Genomic DNA, 18,334 nt, shown 5'->3' on the forward strand with positions numbered 1-18,334 from the left:
AGCTGATGTCTTTAATCAGTTGATCCCAGCAGTAACATGGGGAAAAGAGCACATTCCACTGCTGAATTTTCCATGTCAACACGCTAATTAATCTGTTTGGTAAATCATCTTGACACTCAACTTGGACTTACTGATCATGTTCCAACCCACAGAGAACTGCGGTAAGTTTTAGAACTATAATATTTGCTAATGAAAGAGTAAATACTGAAGCTACACCTGTAGAATAAACACACATGTGATCAAAAATGTACATACACTTGTTAAGGACATAATGTCATGGCTGTCTTGAGTTTTCAATACTTTCTATAACTCTTGTTTTTTTGTGATAGAGTGATTGGAGCACATACTTGTTGGTCGCAAAAAACATTCATGAAGTTTGGTTCTTTTATGAATTTATTATGGATCTACTTAAAATGTGAGCAAATCTGCTGGGTCAAAAGTATACATACAGCAATGTTAATATTTGCTTACAAGTTTCACTGCAATAAGGCGCTTTTGGTAGCCATCCACAAGCTTCTGTTTGAATTTTTGACCACTCTGACAAAATTGGTGCAGTTCAGCTAAATGTGTTGGTTTTCGGACATGGACTTGTTTCTTCAGCATTGTCTACACGTTTAAGACTTTGGGAATTCTAAAACCTTAATTCTCGCCTGATTTAGCCATTCCTTTACCACTTTTGAGGTGTGTTTGGGGTCATTGTCCTGTTGGAACACCCAACTGCGCCCAAGACCCAACCTCCGGGCTGATGATTTTAGGTTGTCCTGAAGAATTTGGAGGTAATCCTCCTTTTTCATTGTCCCATTTAAAGCACCAGTTCCATTGGCAGCAAAACAGGCCCAGAGCATAATACTACCACCACCACGCTTGACGGTAGGCATGGTGTTCCTGGGATTAAAGGCCTCACCCTTTCTCCTCCAAACATATTGCTGGGTATTGTGGCCAAACAGCTCAATTTTTGTTTCATCTGACATCACATAGACAAAGATAACACCTTCTGGAGGAAAGTTAATTGATAGTGATATACCAACGATATATCAATTATCTATTTGTGATCTATTAGAGATCTATCTATAAATGATCCGTTATTATGATCATTAATTATCTATCAGTGATCTATCAATGACATGTGATGCAAATTGGATATGATAAAAGTATTTCATGACAAAATACAATATAAAACCATCTGCTATATTAGTATAACATGAAAACAATAACCCCCTATTGTATTTAATGACACACAATTAATTAAGAAAAACGTCACTTGTGCAAATGAACAAAAAAAGCATTATGACATAAATTTGAACGTAAAAACTTAAAGAAAAATAACTTCCATTGCAGGCAAATCTTTTAGAAAAATGAAGTCAGAGAGAGAAACTGCAGCTACATAAACACCGTGAGGACATTTGAGGGATTTCCTGTACGTATCGAGGGGAAACTGCAACAAAAGTATCGATCCCATGATGCTAGTATTTATTAGACATAGCCAATAATGATGATAAATATTCCTATTTATATGGGGCTGATATACATACAGCAGGGGTGTCCAAAGTGCGGCCCGGGGGCCATTTGCGGCCCGCAGCTAATTGTTTACCGGCCCGCCACACATTCTGGAAATACTATTGTAAAAATAAAAAAGAACATTAAAAAAAGTGGAATGAGGTGAAATCTAACGAGAAAAAGTTGCAATGTTGACACAAAAGCTGCCATGCAGGCTGTTTTTTTTTCTTTTGTCTTTCTTCATTTTTCTTTTTTTTTCCATTGCTCAAAAAAAAAAAAAAAAAGACAAAAAATCCATGTTATAATGAATTATTTTCAGGGCTCCAATTACTTCAAATATTTCACTTTAAAATGTTTTATGTGGTAAATATTGCATATACTGTGTAGTAGCCATATAAAAACATCAAAGTTTTCTTTGACAAAAGAGCATAAAACAAACAAAATAATAGTTCCAGCATAAAATCGACAGATATATCTGAAGTTGATCTCGTAACTTAAGTGTTGAAAGTAAAAGAAAAACCTAATAAAAATGTATCACTTTATGAGTGGGGCACTTTTTGGATCCCAAATATATTTAGTGATTTTTTATTTATCTTTTCACTGTGATTACTCAAAAATATGAAATAATTAAAATCAATGGTGTCCTGCATTATTGATCTGTTAGGGCTCTAATTACTAAATACTGCATCTTTTAGTTTTACTATAAAAAAAACTAAGTTGTTTTTGACAGAAAAGTCATAAAACTTTTTTTTAAAATTTGTATTACTTCATATCAACTTGAAGTTGATATAGAGATTTACTGTAAGCGTTAAATAATTAAAAAATAATAATAATCAGACTTATTTTTAACATTTTAATGACTGAGACACTTTATGGTCCCCGGGACCCCTAAAGGTAAAATAAATAAAAAATGCATATATTTTGGTATGGTTTGAAAATGAAAAATATCAAAATGGCCCCCACATGCTTTAATTTTTCCGTGTGTGGCCCTCAGTGGAAAAAGTTTGGACACCCCTGACATACAGTATTCACAACACCTCTTCTAACATCCTCTTAGTGGCGCTGTTGCACATATAAACTGGATTGCCGCCACCACCAAAGGAGGAGAAGAAGAAGTAACCATAGAAGAAGAAAAAGAAGAGACGATTTTGTTGACGGCTGTTATGACAACAACGTTAGTGTAATTTCATGTGTTTTAAGGACAGGAAATAGTATTTATTGATATATTTTGAGAAGAATAATTATAATTTATCGATATGTTTAGTGACGAGCATCAAATGTCTGTGAGTATTGAGTCATCATGGACAAAATGTCAGCATTTGGCCCAGGAATCGGTACGTTTGTTCACCTAATAGTACTGTGATCAATTATTGATTTTATATTACTAGATAATTACTCTAATGATAGCTGTGTGGTCGCTTTTAGCATCTTTAATGTACAAAATGTATCAAAGTGTTTTGCCATTTTTTGATTTGATTTATGTGATACTCAAAAGAAAATATTATATGTATATAAATCAGGGGTGTCCAAAGTCTAGCCCAGGGGCCATTTGTGGGTCGCAGCTCATTTTTTAACGGCCCCAGGCACATAAAAATAAAAAAAAACATTAAAAATGTGGACTAAAAGAGCAAACAAATGTAACGAGAAAATGTTGCAATGTGGACTCTAATAACACAAAGCTGCCATAATCAATCAATCAATCAATGTTTATTTATATAGCCCTAAATCACAAGTGTCTCAAAGGGCTGTACAAGCCACAACGACATCCTCGGTACAGAGCCCACATAAAAGCTTTGTTTTTCTTTAAATCTGTCATTGCTCAAAAATAATAATGACTTAAAATCAATGTTATGAATTATTGATCTATTTAAGAGTCCATTTACTTCACTTCAAATTTTAAATATTTTTTGGTGAAAATATTGCATATTTTGTGTGTTTGCCATTAAAAACAAATATTTATTTGACAAAAACGGCATAAAACAAAAAGACACATAAAAAATAATAATCGTTGGATAAATCTGAAGTTGATGTTTTTTACACTTTTATGAGTGGAACCCTTTTGGATCCATACGAATTTTAGTGGGATTGTTTTACTGTCATTGCTCAAAACTTAATAATGAATTAAAATCAATGTTGTTATGAATTATTGAACTTTTTAAGAGTCCAATTAATTCACATCAAATATTCCACTATTTTTTGGGGAAACTATTGCAATAAAAACAAAATTTTCTTTGACAAAAAGGGCATAAAACAAACAGAAAAACATTTAAAAAATAAATAACAACTAATAATCAATTTGATCTAGAAACTTAAGCACTTAAAGTAAAAAAAAAAAAATGTACGACTTATTTTTAATTGTTATTTTAAATTTTTATTTTATTTTTAATTTAACTTATTTTTAATAATTAAAAGTGTAAACTGTGTTGACACTTTCAAAGAAACATTTGAAAACTTCTCTTTTTAGCAAAGCTTTTAGTTAATGCACCTTTTAACTATCAATTTTAATCCACTGTGTATTATTTTTATGATGTTGCCCCTGTTGTTGTTTTACTTCACCTATGTTTTGTACAGCACTTTTTGATTTTATCTGTGAAAAGCGCTTTATAAATAAAATGTACTTACTTACTACTTACTTAATACTTTTATGAGTGGAACCCTTTTGGATCCCCAATAATTTTAGTGGGATGTTTTTTTAACTGTCAATACTAAAACTTAATCAATGTTTTTATGAATTACTGACCTATTTAAGAGTCCAATTAATTCACATCAGATATTCCACTCTGAACATTTTTTGGGAAAACTATTGCATATTTTATATTGTTGCCATAAAAAACTAAGTTTTCTATGACAAAAAGGGCATAAAACAAAAATACAAAAAACATAACAAAATTAAATAAAAACTAACAATCGCCGGATAGATCTGAAGCTGACCTTGAAAGTAAAAAAAAAAAAGATGATTTATTTTTAACACTTTTATGAGTATGATTGGGCTTTTTGGATACCAAACAATTTTAGTGTCATTGCTCAAAAATACTTCAATGTTGTTAGGAATTATTGATCTATTTAAGAGTCAAATTAATTTAACATTTTGGGGGGAAAATATTGCATATTTTGTGCTTTTGCCCTAAAAGAACTGGGTTTAGACAGTTAAGGGCATAAAACATAAACAAATAAAACAGATAACATCCCATCAACAAATAGACTAGAGATTTAAGTGTTGACTTTTTTAAAAATTTATATTTGATTTATTCTAACATTTTTATGACTGAGTCCCTTCTGGGTCCCCGGGAGCAAACTTAAAGGGAGCCCTGAATGTTAAAAAAAATGTATTTATTGTTTGGATTTGGAAAATGAAAAATATTTTAATTGGCCCCCTCGTACTTTGATTTTTCAGTGTGCGGCCCTCAATGGAAAAAGTTTGGACACCCCTAATGTAAATACTAATATATAAATATATATATATCTCTCCATATATATATCTACATTTATATACATATATGTGTGTATATATATACATAGACATATATATACTGTATATATACGTACGTATACATATATATATACATATATATATATATATATATATATATATATATATATACATATATATATATATATATACATATATATATATATATATATATATGTATATATATATATATATATATATACATATATATGTATATATATATATATATATACATATATATGTATATATATATATATATATACATATATATGTATATATATATATATATATATACATATATATATATATATATATATATATATATATATATATATATATATGTATTTATATATATATATATATATATATATATATATATATATATATATATATATATATATATATATATATATATATATATATATATATATATATATATATATATATATATATATATATAATTTTGGTTGGATTTGTTTTTGTAGCTTTTATTTTTTAATAAAAAAATGTAGTCTGCTTAAGCCTTTAATGAAACCACCTATTTCCTAAAGTGTGTGTGTGTGTGTTTTTCAGAGAGGCTGTCAGACCAGAGTGATTGACAGCACTGAAGCAGGAGTACAAAGTGTGTGTAGTGTGATGAGAAGTACTCAGACTGATCAGCAGGATCATTTAAGTCCAAAGTTCCTTCAGGATCAACAACACGAGCTTCATTCCGAGCGCCTGAAGGAGTTTGTGCACCGCGTGGAAGCCGCCGTCATCAGAGAGCTGGTCAGGAACGCCAAGAGTCACGCTTTTGATGACTTTCAGGTCAACTGGGAAGAACGCAATCAGAAGGTGAGAAGTAAATCATGAATTTACCAACAAAATTATGTTTATAAATAGAGTCATGTACATTAGGGGTGTGTGTTGTTGTGCAGGTGTTGTGTCTTCACCAACTTCAACATCCCAAGGCCGTGGAGCGATGTCTTCACGTGACGAGCGTATCGTGGACTTGTACCGGAGCGTCCATCGCCTGTGCTTATGGCCGGTGCGTTTACGTGTTAACGACAATGCCGGCTGTCAATCAAACACTTTTGTTGTGCCGCGGCAGGATGGCGGAAGGGGACTGGAACCAGGACAAGTCCTATGTTTGCATGTGGAACTTAGACCATGGAGGTCTGAAGCCTCAACAAGCGGACGTGGTCATCAATGTTTCTACGGCAGTGACGTGTCTGTGCTGCCACCCCAAGCAGCCGGCCCTCATTGCGGGTATTCAGATTTGTTTGGAATATTTATTTTGCCACTGCATGCATGACAAGAAACATGTGCTGCAGGTGGTTTGTACAGCGGAGAAGTGCTGGTCTGGGACACCAGTCAGACGACAGATCCCGTGCTGGCACAAACTGGCATGTCAGCAGACAGTCACAGAGAACCTGTTTGTCAGGTGAGACACTTATCAATCATCTTTTTTATCGTAAAAATATTACAGGTAACGCAATAATAATGTGTGTTGGAGCCAAATTTCCTTATTTTGTTTATATTGTTTTTATTTTGTTTTCTCTAAATGATTGCTGGCCTCTGTTCATGCTGATGGTTGTCACTGGTCCCCATTAGGGGTGGGACCGTTGCTATGGTGTGGTTGCCATGGTAACCTCATTTAATCTAGGGTTCAGGTGGTAGCACTCAGGTGCGATTGCAGGGGGGACACAAACAGTTTTTGACCGTGCCGTGCGTGGTCAGGTCTCGCTGCTGTGACAATGTTTAATTCAAGGTCAGCATACTAACAATTACATTATGTTCTATAGCCTACATTTGATTTCATTTTGATATCTTAAAATAAACGGATTGTCATATCCAAACATATTTCCACAATACTGGACGTTGAATCATTTGCACGCGTCAAACTAAGTCAACAAAGTCGCCCTCAGTATCATCTTAAAGGCCTACTGAAAGCCACTACTACCGACCACGCAGTCTGGTAGTTTATATATCAATGATGAAATCTTAACATTGCAACACATGCCAATATGGCCGGGTTAACTTATAAAGTGCAATTTTAAATTTCCCGCTAAACTTCCGGTTGAAAACTCCTTTGGATGATGACGTATGCGCGTGACGTAGCCAGTGAAACAGAAGTATGGTACCCCATTGAAGCCAAAACAAAATAGCTCTGTTTTCATCTCATTATTCCACAGTATTCTGGACATCTGTGTTGGTGAATCTGTTGCAATTTGTTCATTGCATTATGGAGAAAGAAGCTGAGCAAGCAAAGAAGAAAGTTGTCGGTGCGAAGTGGAGTATTTTGCGAGGGAAGTCAGCAACACAACACAGCCGGTGTTTCATTGTTTACATTCCCGAAAGATGCAGTCAAGATCGAAGAACTCGGACAACAGAGACTCTTACCAGGAGGACTTTGACTTCGATACACAGACGCCTGTAGAGAACTGGGACAACACAGACTCTTACCAGGATTACTTTGATTTGGATACACAGACGCAGACGTGCTACCGTGAGTACGCAGCTGCGCTTCCAAACATTTGTTCGCTTGCCCATACGTGCGTGTCACGTACGTAACTTTGGGTAAATATATAAGCTTTATGAACCTTGGGTTAGGTGAACGGTCCTTTGGGCTGAGTGATTGTGTGTGTTGTGCAGGTGTTTGAATTGTATTGGCGGGTTATATGGACGGGAGCTAGGAGCTAGCATAACAAACACCTAGGTGTTTGTTATGCGGGATTAATTTGTGGCATATTAAATATAAGCCTGGTTGTGTTGTGGCTAATAGAATATATATATGTCTTGTGTTTATTTACTGTTGTAGTCATTCCCAGCTGAATATCAGGTCCCACCCGCGCGCTTCCAAACATTTGATCGCTTGCCCGTACGTGCGTGTCACGTACGTAACTTTGGGTAAATATATAAGCTTTATGAACCTTGGGTTAGGTGAACGGTCCTTTGGGCTGAGTGATTGTGTGTGTTGTGCAGGTGTTTGAATTGTATTGGCGGGTTATATGGACGGGAGCTAGGAGCTAGGAGCTAGCATAACAAACACCTAGGTGTTTGTTATGCGGGATTAATTTGTGGCATATTAAATATTAGCCTGGTTGTGTTGTGGCTAATAGAGTTTATACATGTCTTGTGTTTATTTACTGTTGTAGTCATTCCCAGCTGAATATCAGGTCACCCCCGGCTCTCACAGCATCTTCCCTATCTGAATCGCTTCCACTCCCCACTAGTCCTTCACTTGCACTTTCCTCATCCACAAATCTTTCATCCTCGCTCAAATTAATGGGGAAATCGTCGCTTTCTCGGTCCGAATCGCTCTCACTTCTGGCCGCCATCACTGTAAACAATAGGGAACTTTGCGTATATGTTCAACTGACTACGTCACGCTACTTCCGGTAGGGGCAAGGCTTTTTTTTGTCAGATACCAAAAGTTGCGATCTTTATCGTCGTTGTTCTCTACTAAATCCTTTCAGCAAAAATATGGCAATATCGCGAAATGATCAAGTATGACACATAGAATAGATCTGCTATCCCCGTTTAAATAAAACAAATTAATTTCAGTAGGCCTTTAAAGGTAAAAGCTATACAATGTGTTAACTATCGTATGTTCCCGACGATAGAGCGCACCGGTATATAAGCCGCACCCACTACATTTTTGAAGAATCAAATATTTTACTTACTTGTACATGTAATGTACAGAATATCAGAAGCATTTATTCAGCTATAAATGTCACAGACTACATTAGCAAACATATCTGACAACCAAAGCATGATCGTAACGATCCACATTTTGTGTTATTAATGCGTGAAACTGGTTTCTAAACCAGGAAGCAGGAATATCAATTCTTTCGGGGATACACCAACGCAGTGCAGGTCTTTTTTTTTAAATTGTCATTAAAAGCGTGTATGTCCATTTGGTGTTGAGCTGTTTAAGACAGAAGCTAATAACTCAAACTAATTGTCCAGTCATCTTATCTAAGCTAGCTATATATCTATATCTACAGTTGTGGTCAAAAGTTTACATACACTTGAAAAGAACAATGTCATGGCTCTCTTGAGTTTCCAATAATTACTACTATTGTTTTTTTGTGATAGAGTGATTGGAGCACATACTTGTTTGTCACAAAAAACATTCATGAAGTTTGGTTCTTTTATGAATTTATTATGGGTCTACTGAAAATGTGACCAAATCTGCTGGGTCAAAAGTATACATACAGTAACATACATTATCAATTTTGGTGATGTAGAAAAGTTACAATCAAATCAAATTAGCTTCATGGCATGGCCTCTTAACTTCATGTGAGTGATTATGATTGACAACATCTGTTGACTTCTCTTGAGCCCATTTAAATAGGGCTCATGTGATGCAGTCATTAGACTCGGTTACAAACGCGACAATGGGAAAGTCAAAGGAGCTCAGCACAGATCTGAATAAACAAATCATTGACTTGAACAAGTCAGGAAAGTCCCAAGAGCAACTGTGCTCTTGGGATCAGTGCTGGATCGTGAGATTGACAAACTCTCAATTTACCGGTCAATCTACGTTCCCATCCTAACCTATGGTCATGAGCTTTGGATTACGACCGAAAGGACAAGATCACGGGTACAAGCGGCCGAAATGAGTTTCCTCCAAAGGGGGGCAGGGCTCTCTCCCTTACAGATAGGGTGAGAAGCTCTGTCATCCGGAAGGAGCTCAAAGTAAAGCCGCTGCTCCTTCACATCGAGAGAAGCCAGATGAGGTGGTTCAGGCATCTAGTCAGGATGCCACCTGGGCGCCTCTATGGGGAGGTGTTTAGGGCACATCCGACCGGTAGGAGGCCACGGGGAAGACCCAGGACACGTTGGAAAGACTATGTCTCCCGGCTGGCCTGGGAACGCCTATGGATCCCTCGGGAAGAGCTGGACGAAGTGGCTGGGGAGAGGGAAGTCTGGGCTTCCCTGCTTAGGCTGCTGCCCCCGCCACACGACCTCGGATAAGCGGAAGAAAATGGATGGATGGACGGATGGAGATTGGATTGTTTAGTGAGGTCCTCGGTCTGGCACTGCATCAACGAGACATTCAACTTGACTAAATAGAGGAAGTAAAATTTATAACAAGGTTTCTGTATGAGCCTGTGTAAGGATTATTATCTTTACAACAAAGAGCTACACCTCTAAAGTAAGGCGGTGCGTCTGGGTGCGCGCCATTTCCAGTTTTCACCCAAGCCTACGCGGGATGCGCGTTTACAAACACTACTTTTGTAACACAATGTGAGATTGTTACTATTAGTAATATTAAAAATGATGGTGATATTGTTACTATTAGTAATATTAATATTATGGTGATATTGTTACTATTAATAGTATTACAAAGTACTACATTGAATGATAGCTAAAATGTGTGTGTGTGTGTGTGTGTGTGTGTGTGTGTGTGTGTGTGTGTGTGTGTGTGTGTGTGTGTGTGTGTGTGTGTGTGTGTGTGTGTGTGTGTGTGTGTGTGTGTGTGTGTGTGTGTGTGTGTGTGTGTGTGTGTGTGTGTGTGTGTGCGTGCGTGTAGGTGACGTGGGTGCCCCTGAACACCAAAGGAGAGTTTGGTGTTCTGAGCGCATGTTCAGGGGGAAGACTTCTGCTGTGGACTCTAAATTCCGAGCAAGGAAGATTTGATGTGAAATCAGCTTTTATTTTGATCCAACAACAGATTCCTTCCTGCGGCACCAACTTCAAAGTAAACACACACTTATAAATATACTTACATCATATGTTATATCACTTATTTATCTACCTATGTACTTTACCAATTTATTTATTTAATGTACTTCCTTTTTTACTTACCCACGTACTTACCTTTTACTAACATATTTACTAACTTACCCATTTACTAACAAATGTACTTACTTACTTTCTTACCCATTAACATATTTACTAACTTACTTTCCTATTTACTTACCTATATACTAACAAATTTACTTACTTACCTATTTACGAACATATTTACAGACTTACTTACCTACCTTTTTACGAACATATTTACTTACTGACCTATTTACTAACATGTTTACTTACTTCCCTATGTACTAACATATTTACTTACCTATTTACTAACATATTTACTTACTTACCTATTTAATAATATACTTACTGACTTACTTACCTACCTGTTTACGAACATAATTACTTACTGACCTATTTACAAACATTTACTTACTTATTTACTAACATATTTGCTTACTTACTTATTTACTAACATATTTACTTACTTATTTGCTAACATATTTACTTACTTACCTATTTACTAACACATTTACTTACTGACCTATTTACTAACATATTTACTTACCTATTTATTAACATATTTACTTACTTACCTATTTACTAACATATTTACTTACTGACCTATTTATTAACATATTTACTTACTTACCTATTTACTAACATATTGACTTACTTACCTATTTACTAACATATATACTTACTTACCTATTTAATAATATATTTACTGACTTACTACCTGTTTACGAACATATTTACTTACTGACCTATTTACAAACATATTTACTTACTTACCTATTTACTAACATATTTACTTACTTACCTATTTACTAACATATTTACTTACTGACCTATTTACTAACATATTAACTTACTGACCTATTTACTAACATATTTACTTACTGACCTATTTAATAACATATTTACTTACTTACCTATTTACAAACATATTTACTTACTGACCTACACTACCGTTCAAAAGTTTGGGGTCACATTGAAATGTCCTTATTTTTGAAGGAAAAGCACTGTACTTTTCAATGAAGATAACTTTAAACTAGTCTTAACTTTAAAGAAATACACTCTATACATTGCTAATGTGGTAAATGACTATTATAGCTGCAAATGTCTGGTTTTTGGTGCAATATCTACATAGGTGTATAGAGGCCCAATTCCAGCAACTATCACTCCAGTGTTCTAATGGTACAATGTGTTTGCTCATTGGCTCAGAAGGCTAATTGATGATTAGAAAACCCTTGTGCAATCATGTTCACACATCTGAAAACAGTTTAGCTCGTTACAGAAGCTACAAAACTGACCTTCCTTTGAGCAGATTGAGTTTCTGGAGCATCACATTTGTGGGGTCAATGAAACGCTCAAAATGGCCAGAAAAAGAGAACTTTCATCTGAAACTCGACAGTCTATTCTTGTTCTTAGAAATGAAGGCTATTCCACAAAATTGTTTGGGTGACCCCAAACTTTTGAACGGTAGTGTATTTTACTAACATATTTACTTATACCTATTTACTAACATATTTACTTACTTACCTATTTACTAACATGTTTACTTACTTATTACCTACCTACTTACTAACATTTTACTTACTTACCTACCTATTTACTTACTTACCCACTTACAGAGCTTACTTATGGAACTTACTTACAGTTCTCATTCTTCAATAATTTCATGATCAGGTTGTGTTTTCCAAAGTGTCTTTTTAGGAGATGATTTCTTCGATTCAGTTTTTGGGTTTGTGTGTGTGCAGGTCCAAGGAACTGTCACAGTGGGCGTCACCTCCATGGATCTGTCCACCTGGGACCCAGACACTCTGATTGTTGGTTCTGAGGGCGGTCTTCTGCTGAGATGCTCTCTGTCCTCACAAACACCCGCTGCTCTTCCACCTGAAAGTCAAAGTGTTCCACTGAGAGCTCCCGCGGTCTTCTCCTTCAAACCTGGCAGCGGCCCTGTCCACTCCATACACTACTCACCTTTTCACAGGTACACACACCTGTCCACTCCATACACTGCTCACCTTTTCACAGGTACACACACCTGTCCACTCCATACACTGCTCACATGTCCACATACCTGTCTACTCCATACACTGCTCACCTGTCCTCATACCTGTCTACTCCATACACTGCTCACCTGTCCACAGGTAGACACACCTGTGTACTCCATATACTGCTCACCTGTCCACAGGTACAAGTAAAGTAAGCTAAAGTGATGTCTATGTTGCAGGAATCTGTTTCTGAGTGCAGGGACAGACGGTCTAACTCACCTGCATTCTCTGCTGCAAAACAACCCTCTGCTGTCACTACGAGTGTCTGACACCTACGTCTTCAAAGTGCAGTGGTCTCCAAGCCGACCTTTGGTCTTTGCTGCAGCCACTGGACAAGGTACAGTAAAGTTTTTATTATGATCATTCATAATATTGGACGAGGTACAACAAAGTTATTAATATCATCATTCATAATACTGGACAAAGTCCAGCAACATTATTAATATCAGTGTTCATTATATTGAACAAAGTATAACAATGTTGTTAAAATTATCATCCATAATACTGGACAAGGTACAACAAAGTTAATATCATTATTCATAATACTGGACAAGGTACAACAATGTTATTAATATCATCATTCATAATATTGGACAAGGTATAACAAAGTTAATATCATTGGTCATAATACTAGACAAGGTAAAGCAAAGTTATTATTAGAATACTTCATAATACTGCAGTGTATTTCTATGGTGTAAACATATAATATAGAGTATAAAGCTAGTATATATCGAGTGTTTATAATACATGCAAGTATAGATCTAGTATATATAGAGTGTATACAATGGATGTAAGTATAGAACTAGTACACATAGAACATATATAATAGACATAAGAATAGTGGCTGCTCTGACCATCAGTGTGTGAATGGGTGAATGTGGAAATAGTGTCAAAGCGCTTTGAGTACCTTGAAGGTAGAAAAGCGCTATACAAGTATAACCCATTTACCATTTAGTATATATATATATATGTGTGTGTATATATACATATATAAATAGAGCGAGAGAGAGCTAGGGTGTGTATATATATATATATATATATATATACATACATATATATATATTAGGTAGATTGGCAACACTAAATTGGCCCGAGTGTGTGAATGTGAGTGAACGGGACAAGCAGTAGAAAATATATATATATATATATATATATATATATATATATATATATATATATATATATATATATATATGTATACAGATATATAAACAAGCGGTAGAAAATGGATGGATGATATATATATACACAGATATAATAGCATATATAATATACATAAGTATAAGGCTAGTATATATAGTGTATATAATAGATATATAGAGCTAGTATATATAGAGCATAAGACTTAAATATAGAGATAGTATATATAGTGTATATAATAGATGTAAATACAGCGAGTATAGAGTGCATATAATACATACAGTATATGTATACAGCTAGTATATATAGTCTATATAATATACATAAGTAAAAAGCTAGTATATATAGTGTATATAATAGACATAATTATAGAGCCAGTATACATAAATCAAATGTAATAGACATAAGTATAAAGCTAGTATAGTGTATATAAGTTGGAGTTCAAATCCCAGCCGAGTCATACCAAAGACTATAAAAATGGGACCCATAACCTCCCTGCTTGGCACTCAGCAACAAAGGGTTGGAGTTGGGGGTTAAATCACCAAAATGATTCCCAGGGGCGGCGCCGCTGCTGCCCACTGCTCCCCAAGGGGATGGGACAAATGCAGAGGACAAATTTCACCACATCTAAGTGTGTGTGTGACAATCATTGGTACTTTAATCTTTAATAATAGACATATGTATAGAGAAGGTATATATAGTGTATGTATTAGATATAAGTATAGAGCTAGTAGATATAGAGCATATGTAATAGACATCAGTATAGAGCAAGTAGATAAACAGTACATATAATAGATATACTAATACTTTGTATGTATGCATGTATGTATGTATATATATATATATATATATATTTATTTATATTATACACACGTTCACACACACAGTGAGGCTAAAATTTATTTAGTCAGCCACCAATTGTGCAAGTTCTCCCACCTAAAACAATGAGGGAGGCCTGTAACTTTCATCATAGGTATACCTCAAATATGAGAGACAGAATGGGGGAAAAATAATCCAGGAAATCAGATTGTAGGATTTTTTATTAATTTATTGGTAAATTCCTCTGTAAAATAAGTTTTTGGTCACCTACAACAAGCAAGATTTCTGGCTTTCAGTATAGTGCTAGTATAGTGTATATAATATAAGTATAGTGCTAGTATGAATAGTGTAAGAACTAAACAAACTAAATAATGCACTAAAACCTGCATTTTAACTATCTTTTTAATACATTTTACTATCATCCTAATACATTTTAATGTCTTTTTAATACAGAAATTGCCTATTTTATGATCACTGCATATTTCTTAGGCATGTGTGTATATGGAATTGTTTTGGCTGTGCGTGCTTCATGTGGTTTTCACTTTGTTCTTTAAACTGAATCTTGTTGTGTGTTATTTACAATGACAATAGAAGGAATCTATTGACGGCGTGGCGAAGTTGGTAGAGTGGCCGTGCCAGCAATCGGATGGTTGCTGGTTACTGGGGTTCAATCCCCACCTTCTACCATCCTAGTCACGTCCGTTGTGTCCTTGGGCAAGACACTTCACCCTTGCTCTTGATGGGTGCTGGTAGCGCCTTGCATGGCAGCTCCCTCCATCAGTGTGTGAATGTGTGTGTGAATGGGTGAATGTGGAAATACTGTCAAAGCGCTTTGAGTACCTTGAAGGTAGAAAAGCGCTATACAAGTATAACCCATTTATCATTTATTTATCATTTAATAAAGCTACAGTAGTATATATAAAATGTAGCTTTAAAAGGTGTTGTTGTGTGACCCAGGTGAGGTGCAAATATTCGACCTGAGTGGAAGATCACTAAGACCAGCAGCTACCATCGGTCCAGAAGGCGTCCAGAAGGCTGCCACGTGTTTGGCCTTCAACGGGCAGAACGGCGGCCTCCTGGCTGTAGGAGGAAGTGACGGCATGGTCAGCGTTTGGAAACTCAGCACGGATTTGAGCGAGCAGAAGCCCTCAGAGACTCACTTCCTGGAGCAAATAGCCAATCAAGCAGCAGAATGATCAATGGCAGCTTTGAAGGGGGCGTTGCACATGAATATCAACAACCGTGCACGCAATTAATGTGACAAGCTACAAGCTAGATCTTGGTTTATTACATGTTTTGTGGTCCTGGTCTTCTACTATTCACATTTACACTTCCTACTCTTAATAATAGATTATAGATAGATTTTGTTCGCTGGACACCAAGTCTAAAGTCTAAATCAGAGGTCTTCAACGTTTTCCAGGCCAAGGACCCGCAAACTTTACGCAAGTACACCAATCACTAGGTGACAACTAAATCAAGGGACCATATATAAATGTGAAGGTTACTTTTTTTGTGGGTTTTCTTTTCTTCTTTGTCTTTGTGTGGATTATATTTTCAATCTTCCTGTAAACATGACTCACCTTTACTTGGTTTTCTGGAAAATGTATACAAATATATGTGATAAAAAGTGCAAAATCTCTCTTCCCTGGGTGTGGACCCCTCATCTTGTTAGAGGATACATTGTCTGGTCCTAGCAGCCTGTGCCCAGACTAGATGTGATCATGTGATCAATGTAAGAGGATGACAGGTGAGACGTCTTCAAACACAAACTCAGCACTTCACTTGCCATCCATTGGAGGCCCTGAGAATACAATAACCTCATGAACGACAATATCCATAAACACGTACATAGTCAATTGTAACATTCTTTGATGTGTACTTAGTAAATTGTGATATTTGTTGTGTACATAATTAATTGCAACTTTTGATGTATGCGTACTAAATTGTAACATTATTTTGTGTACATAGTTAATAAATTGTAACATTTGATGACTATTTACATAGTTAAACTAACATTTGATGTATACTTAGTAAATTGTAACATTATTTAGTGTACATTGTTAATAAATTGTAACATTATTTTGTGTACAGTGTTAATAAATTGTAACATTATTTTGTGTACATTGTTAATAAATTGTAACATTTTTTTGTGTACATTGTTAATAAATTGTAACATTTGATGTGTACATAATCAATTGTAACATTATTTGATGTGTACATAGTAAATTGTAACATTTTGTGTACATAGTTAATTGTAACATTATTTTGTGAAGATAGGTAATCAATTGTAACATTATTTGATGTATACATAGTTAAACTGTAACATTTGATGTATACTTAGTAAATTGTAACATTATTTGATGTGTACATAGTTAAACTGTAACATTATTTGATGTGTACATAGTTAAACTGTAACATTATTTGATGTGTACATAGTTAAACTGTAACATTAATTGATGTGTACATAGTTAATACATTGTAACATTATTTGATGTGTACATAGTTAAACTAACATTATTTTGTGTACATAGTTTAACATTTGATGTATACTTAGTAAATTGTAACACTATTTTATTTCCATAGTTAATACATTGTAAACTTTGGTGTACATAGTTAATAACTTGTAACAGTATGATGAGAACTAAGTAAATTGTCACATTTACTTAGGCGGTATCGCTCGGTTGGTAGAGTGGCCGTGCCAGCAACTTGAGGGTTGCAGGTTCGATCCCCGCTTCCGCCATCCTAGTCACCGCCGTTGTGTCCTTGGGCAAGACACTTTACCCACCTGCTCCCAGTGCCACCCACACTGGTTTAAATGTAACTTAGATATTGGGTTTTACTATGTAAAGCGCCTTGAGTCACTTGAGAAAAAGCGCTATATAAATGTAATTCACTTCACTTCACATTATTTTGTGTATTTAGTAAATTGTAACATTATTTTTGTGTACATAGTTACTGTAAATTGTAACTCTTTATGTACATAATTAATTGTGACTTTATTTGATGGGTACTTAGTAAATTGAAACATTTTTGTGTACATAGTTAAACTAACATTATTTTGTGTACATAGTTAATTTAGATTTTTCAGTTTTTTATTTTTAAAACATTTTCAAACAATGTTTTAAGACCTTTTCACATTGTCGTTATGGGGTATTGTCTGTAGAATTTTGAGGGAAAATCAATGCATTCCATTTTGAAATAAGTAAAAATAATAGGCTGTAACATAACAAAATGTAGAAAAAGTAAAGCGTTGTGAATACTTTCCCGATGCACTGTATAAATAGTAACATTATTTTGTAAATAGTAACATTCTATGTATATACTCAATTGTAATATTATTTGATGTGTACATAGTACAGTGTAACAAAATTTTTGTGTACATAGTAAATAGAAATCTTTATGTACATCGTAACATTTGCTGTGTACATAGTAAATTGTAAAAAATGTTGGTGTACATAGTAAATTGTAAAAAATGTTGATGTGTACATAGTATATTGCAACATTATTTGATGTGTACATAGTATATTGCAACATTTGATGTGTACATAGTATATTATAACATTATTTTTGTGTACATAATAGAAACATTCTTTGTGTACATAGTAAATTGTAACAT

General features: G+C 34.9%; 1 protein-coding gene across 2 annotated transcripts; it reads left to right on the forward strand.

Annotated features, from left to right (window-relative positions):
* The first annotated feature begins 6 nt into the window (after window positions 1-6).
* On the forward strand, window positions 7-16,895 carry dync2i2 (dynein 2 intermediate chain 2). Of its 2 annotated transcripts, none has more exons than XM_062029699.1 (9): window positions 7-161; window positions 5,540-5,800; window positions 5,884-5,993; window positions 6,057-6,214; window positions 6,280-6,389; window positions 10,488-10,655; window positions 12,463-12,695; window positions 12,939-13,096; window positions 15,676-16,895. In XM_062029699.1, exons 2-9 carry the CDS (start codon window positions 5,603-5,605, stop codon window positions 15,912-15,914), a joined length of 1,374 nt encoding a protein of 457 aa, XP_061885683.1. In that variant the 5' UTR covers window positions 7-161; window positions 5,540-5,602; the 3' UTR covers window positions 15,915-16,895. The 2 variants fall into 2 exon arrangements, with proteins under 2 accessions (XP_061885683.1, XP_061885682.1); XM_062029698.1 differs by lacking the exon at window positions 7-161 and adding an exon at window positions 2,633-2,831.
* The last annotated feature ends 1,439 nt before the right edge of the window (window positions 16,896-18,334 follow it).

The sequence above is a fragment of the Entelurus aequoreus genome, linkage group LG20 (assembly GCF_033978785.1).
Source record: "Entelurus aequoreus isolate RoL-2023_Sb linkage group LG20, RoL_Eaeq_v1.1, whole genome shotgun sequence".
NCBI lineage: Eukaryota > Metazoa > Chordata > Actinopteri > Syngnathiformes > Syngnathidae > Entelurus > Entelurus aequoreus.

What these genes read in the sequence shown, in the direction of transcription:
- dync2i2 (XM_062029698.1), top strand. Translation starts at nt 2,754, where the DNA reads ATGTTTAGTGACGAGCATCAAATGTCTGTGAGTATTGAGTCATCATGG. An exon ending in AGCATTTGGCCCAGGAATCG is followed by an intron (nt 2,832 to 5,539) that starts GTACGTTTGTTC and finishes TGTGTTTTTCAG; the next exon opens with AGAGGCTGTCAGACCAGAGT. An exon ending in CACTACTCACCTTTTCACAG is followed by an intron (nt 12,696 to 12,938) that starts GTACACACACCT and finishes TCTATGTTGCAG; the next exon opens with GAATCTGTTTCTGAGTGCAG.